The sequence below is a fragment of the Centruroides sculpturatus genome, unplaced genomic scaffold (assembly GCF_000671375.1).
Source record: "Centruroides sculpturatus isolate CEXI.00-Female unplaced genomic scaffold, Cexi_2.0 scaffold3044, whole genome shotgun sequence".
NCBI classification, from domain to species: domain Eukaryota; kingdom Metazoa; phylum Arthropoda; class Arachnida; order Scorpiones; family Buthidae; genus Centruroides; species Centruroides sculpturatus.
The window spans coordinates 8391-14277 of NW_019387132.1; the positions used below are offsets into that span (position 1 = coordinate 8391).

Sequence of the window (5887 nt, forward strand, 5' to 3'; positions counted from 1 at the left end):
GTTTTTTCCTCATCTGTTGAAAGGCTGAGATTAGAATGCAACTTTTCAAAATGTCTTTTTACATTGTATGTACTGTACATGAAATGACTTTTTCGTTACAAATTACACACAAAGTCGTTTTATTCTTTTCAATGATACCATATTTATCAAACAATTCTGTTTGATATGGTCTGGAACTTGTATTATTTTGCGTGGGTCATTCATTTAAAAAGCCTGTGTGGATCAGTGTCTGACCCGCAGGTCATAGGTTCGCCACCACTGGCCTAGGCTATGGTTAAATTTTGATATAATAATGAAAATAAATTTAACAGATCTTATTTATCTATAAAATTATAAAAAAATCATTAAAGATTAAATATAATTGGAAAGATCAGATCTATATTTTTAATATTACATTGAAAACTGACTATTTGTGTTTTAAAACTTTGGATTTTATTTCCACTTTCATAAGAAAAATAATTTAAAATATGAGATGACACTTTCTTAAAATTAATGATTTACATACAATACTTTGAAGGCTCATGATGAGTAAGTCCCTTTACATAAGTATCCTGTGACAACAATCATTCAAACTGTATAATGCTAAAACTTGGCACCTAAACAAAATTTAAAATATATTTAGGTTTAAAAAGTAAATAGAAAATAAAAAAATTAATAAAAAAAAAATCATCATCTTACTTCTTTTCAAACTTTAACTCGCGAATTTGGTCCAATATTTTTATTAAATATTTCTTTTCTCTAGTGTGTCTATAAATTTAAAGTTTCAATAAATACATAAAAATAACTGAAATGAAATCTCAAATGACTTTTCCACTTACTTTTCAATAATTTCAGCCACACTGTTGTCAAATGCATTTTCATTTTCCATCTGAAATATATTGTATAATATTAAAGATACAATAAATAATGTATTTAACAAAAACTTTGTTCTCATTTTAACAATGCTAGCAACTATGGTAGTATAGAAGTGTTTCCAATTCTTATATACTGTACTATTTTGACTACAAGAATAGGGATTTGCAAGTTTAATGTTGAACATTAACTACTTTAACTTGCAAATCCTTTGGAGCAAAACCAATGAAACAACAAACTATTGTAACCCATGTCGATGAGCACTGAATCTATATTATTCAGTGATGAACCGTTTTCTGAAGATGGTCAAAACTCGAATTTGAAATTTAATAACTCCAAATCGCAGGTCACACATTTAAATAATAAATAATATATAAATAAATAAGAACAATAATAATAAACTCTATATAAGGGAAAAGAAAAGTTTGGTATTACATCATTACGAAATTGTGATGGCACAATTTCTTTTACAAGGCAAATGAATGCATTCTTTGATGCATTAAATGCAAAACTGCCCGAGAGCTACACTGAATCACCAAAACTGCAGGTATATTACTGATAAATGAAAACTTATAACTATAGATTTAGTGCAGCTTATTTAAATATATTTAAATTTGTTGAGCTGTTAAAAGACACCCTTTCTTGGCTTGATGCATGGGAATAGCAATCAACTATAGCAGACAATGGTCCAAAGCCATTCTTCCTCATGCAAGTCACTAGTGAAGTGATTTGTATAACCCTGCACAATTTCATGAACATTATCAAAGGTCTGTTGTTGCCTGGTTTTTCTTATGTGTTGACAAGGAAAAGTAACCAAAACCATCAGAGGTAAATGAATCTCACTGCTAATTTACATTTTATAAAGTTTACTAAAATTAAACTTTTGTAATTACACTTTCAGATGCTATGTTCAGCATGTGGTGACAATGATCATTCTACATCAGAACAGTTCCTACATTTGTACAGACTACAATCCTTATATAGTTTGGTAAAAACCACAAAAAAGAGGAAATGTATCCTGTGCATCTCCAAGTGATCTACTTCTGAAGTAGCTAAAGAGGAATGGTGGAAGCATTAAACAGGAGCAATTAATGGAATTACAGGATGCTGTGTCCTCAGTTCTGTCAACTGACAGCTTTGATGGAGTCAATAATAGGGTAAATCAGATCATTCCGACTATATTCAGTATAGTGTAGATGATGCCATTGTATATTTTCTAGGAGACTATGTTGCATATACATGTGAAAATTCCTGCAGTAATTGCAGTCATTCTCTCTTATCTGAGCAGAAGGAATCAAGAGAGAAAACTGCAGGGCTTAACATAACCAAAAGCCATAGAAGACTACTACATCCTTCCAAACAGCTGCTGCATTTACTATGTTTATGTGAAAAACATATTTCTCAGCATGTGGAAGATAAGAAATTTGTTGTTGTTAGAATATTTGATGATATTGTAACAGATAGCAATTTGGCCTTAATCACTTTAAGATGTAAAGATCATTATGTACAATTAATTTTGCATACAATTAAGTTTTATGTAACCACAAGAATTCATTTTTTCACAAGAGAAGATAATAAGTTATAAGTAACAGTGGCCAATAAAAATGCTAGAAAACTAAGCAGTAAAGTAACTAATAGAATAAACTTTTATACTGAGGAACTTTTAATTTTCATTAATGTTTTCAACTCCACAAATCATCATCAAATGGATCAATATTTGAATATCAAAGAAAATTAAAAATATGAAGGTTTACAATAGAATAACTTACAACATAATTATGTTACCATACAAATAAAATAAAATAAAAACAAAAGAATGTGATATTTTGTGTTAATAAGAAATCAATCATTGAATATAGATATGTCTCATATTTATTATTGTTTTGGTAATATCATGTAATAAAAATGCAAACACAGATGCATTAATTTCTTTTTATTTTATGCCCTTTAAAAACTATCTCATGTATCTGATTTTTGTAATAAACTATATTTGCAAAATTATTAAACATTTATTTGATCTGTATAGTAATTCTACAATATTCATTATATGAAATAAAATTAAAAACATATATTCATTTAGAAAAAAAAAAGTTAAATTACCTCAATATGAGAAACAATAGTCTTTATAATAGCAATTGAAAGTTCCACAGCTAAAACTTCAACACTAGTCCTACTTGAAAAACACTGAAGTATTGTTGATAACTGTGACATAATCTAATATAAATAAATATTAAAAAGTAATAAATTAAGCAATTTCAATTTTTGTTTAAAAAATTTAAACTAGTAAAACTAACCTGAATCTCAAAGCGCTTTTTAACATTAAATGTAATTTTTTCCTTTGGTAAAAATGAAATTCTAGTTTGAGACCCAGAAAAGTTATCAGAACTGTTACTTCTTCCAATTTCATTTTTAAAATTCTCAGTTTGTTCACTACTTTAAATAACATATTAATGCTATGTTTGCTTTAATTTCCTTTTAAATAAAACTAAATTTCTTACCATTTGCTTGCAGTATGTTTTGATATATAATCCACTAATTCATATAAAGATAACTTCTTTTCGGAAAATTTATCTTTATCAAACGTTCGTATCTATTTTTAAAAAGTGATTGATACAAATAAGATGGGAAAAAATAAAAATTTTATAAAAAAATCATTAAAGATTAAATATAATTGGAAAGATCAGATCTATATTTTTAATATTACATTGAAAACTGACTATTTGTGTTTTTTAACTTTNAGAAATATACAGTAATTATAATTATGATAATGTTTTATTATAAAAAAATTAATTTGCTGAAAATAATTTTTGTCACAGGATTAGTAATTGTTTAATATTAATCCTAATGTGAAGTATCCTCGGGAAAGGAATGATGTTTTTATTCTTGTTTATTCTATTTTATGGTCCGGTTTTGACAGGCTCGTCGGTTCTTCCTTTCTTTTTATCCGCGATTTTGTTGGTAATGTACGTACATTATTACTCACCGAACGAAAAATTATTTCTACTTTATCATTTGAAACGTATTGTGGAACAGAACATTTTAAATGTGATAGAAATAATTAAAATATAAGCGCCCTAAAATCACGGAACGATGTGCTAATGTAAGATAATTCACGCGCAGTACAATAATATATTTTCCTACTGTACAGTATATTTTAAAAATTAATATTAAAATTTAAAAAAGGTAAATTTTATTTTAAAATCTCGTATGGTATATTACAATTATTTTAATTAAAATAATTCTGTAAAACCGAGCGTTCGTTTCTACTGTTATAAAATAGATCATAACGACCGAGGCCGGATGACCGAGTGGTCAAGGTGGAAGCCTACCGCTCTGGGGGATGCGGGATGAAATCCGGACTGGTCGAAAAATCCTCTGGAATTTTTCGGAGGGTTGTCCGACCGGATATGTCGGATCCCGTCCCTCATCACCCGGCTGCCCCATTTTGGGTCTGGCCGAATCCATAATGGGCTTGATAAAAGTGAGCCTCTTAGTGTCCACAGGACGAAAAAAGGCCGGATGGCCGAGCGGCCAAGGTGGCACTCTACCGCTCTGGGGAACCCGGGATCGAATACGGACGGGTCAAGGAATCCCCAGAAATTTTCAGGGGGTGGTCTGTTCGAATATGTCGGGCCCCGTCCCTCACCACCCGGTCGCCCCATTGTGGGCCTGGCCGAACCCATAATGGGCCTGCTATAAGAGGCCCTCTTAGTGCCCACAGGGCGGAAAGAGTAAATAAATAAAAAAACGGCGAAAAACGCAAAAAGAAAATAAACCATTTCGATAAACTTTAAACAGCAAATATACATCATTTAAGTTAAAAAAAATAACACGACTAAATGCCCTAATAATAAATTAACCATCTTAATATTTATTCTTATTTTTTGCACGGGCAAAGCCGGGCTTATCTGCCTTTTTTTTTTTTTTTTAACTCTTTCCGCTCTGTGGGCACTAAGAAGGCCCCATTTAGCAAGCTCTTATGGGTTCGGCCTGGCCCGCAATAGGGTAAGGGACGGAGCCCGACATACCCGAACGGACTATCCCCGAAAAATTCCTGAAGATTTTTTCGACCCCGGGTCCTCCCAGGGCGGCAGGCTGCAAACTTTGACAGCTCGGGCTTACCTACTAGTACTACTACAGTTTGATAGTACGATTGGGTTTGGTATTATGTCTGGCCACGTTGTATAGTTTACATTTTGATATAAAAGATTTTCACACCAGATAAGTAAAACATAATAATTTATTTCGTGATAAAGCATAACGATAAAAAATAATTAATCGTGAATTTATTATGTTAATTTCACAAATAATTTTTATATCAATTTGTAATGAATATTTCATTTGGAAAACTCAATTCCAAAATGCCAGTCATTTATATTCCACTAATACAAATAATTTAAACTTTTAAAAATACGAATTATTGCATTTCTGTGATGATATTTCAAATTCGTAAAACGTTTGGAATGAAAATAAAAAAAAAATTATTATTTATATAGCAAATTACATCAACTAAAAAGTTATTAATTAATTAATTGTTATAGATTTGATAAAATTAAAAGAGTGACGAAGAATTATATATAAAGAAAGAAAAAAAGATTGTATAGAGTGAGTGACAAATGACAGAGTAATAAATGTCTGAGAAACACTACAAATAGCACACGTCACAGGAAGTGATGAATTTTATAACGATAAGCATATGCTATCTTACTTCTTTAGTGTACATTTCTAATTTAATTATTTCTAATTGCAGAAAAGTTATCGATTAACTTTTTCAACATATTCATTTAGCAAAAAATTGAAGTTTTAAATTAAAAAGAACGTTTAAAATTTACATAAATCTAATCATATAAAAATACATTTTTTATAAAATATTTTATTTATAACTCCTCTATTATTTAAATAAAAGAAAATTAACAACTCGTATGGATTAAAAAAATTATATACATACATAAACTAAAAATTTCATTAAAAATATCAGTAAAAAAATCATCATGCATATACACACACTAAATAAGGAAAGTACTCCTGCACTGGC

The 5887-nt window shown here is 29.6% G+C and overlaps 1 protein-coding gene across 1 annotated transcript; it reads right to left on the reverse strand.

Moving 5' to 3' along the window:
* Positions 1 to 409: 409 nt before the first annotated feature.
* LOC111616181 (eIF-2-alpha kinase GCN2-like) lies at positions 410 to 3442 on the reverse strand (the record flags this gene model as incomplete). The annotated part of the gene is made up of 6 exons (XM_023357602.1): positions 410 to 596; positions 679 to 747; positions 819 to 868; positions 2953 to 3066; positions 3147 to 3282; positions 3351 to 3442. Coding segments are annotated over 6 exons (519 nt in total), but the record flags the coding sequence as incomplete, so codon positions are not given.
* Between the last annotated feature and the right edge of the window lie 2445 nt (positions 3443 to 5887).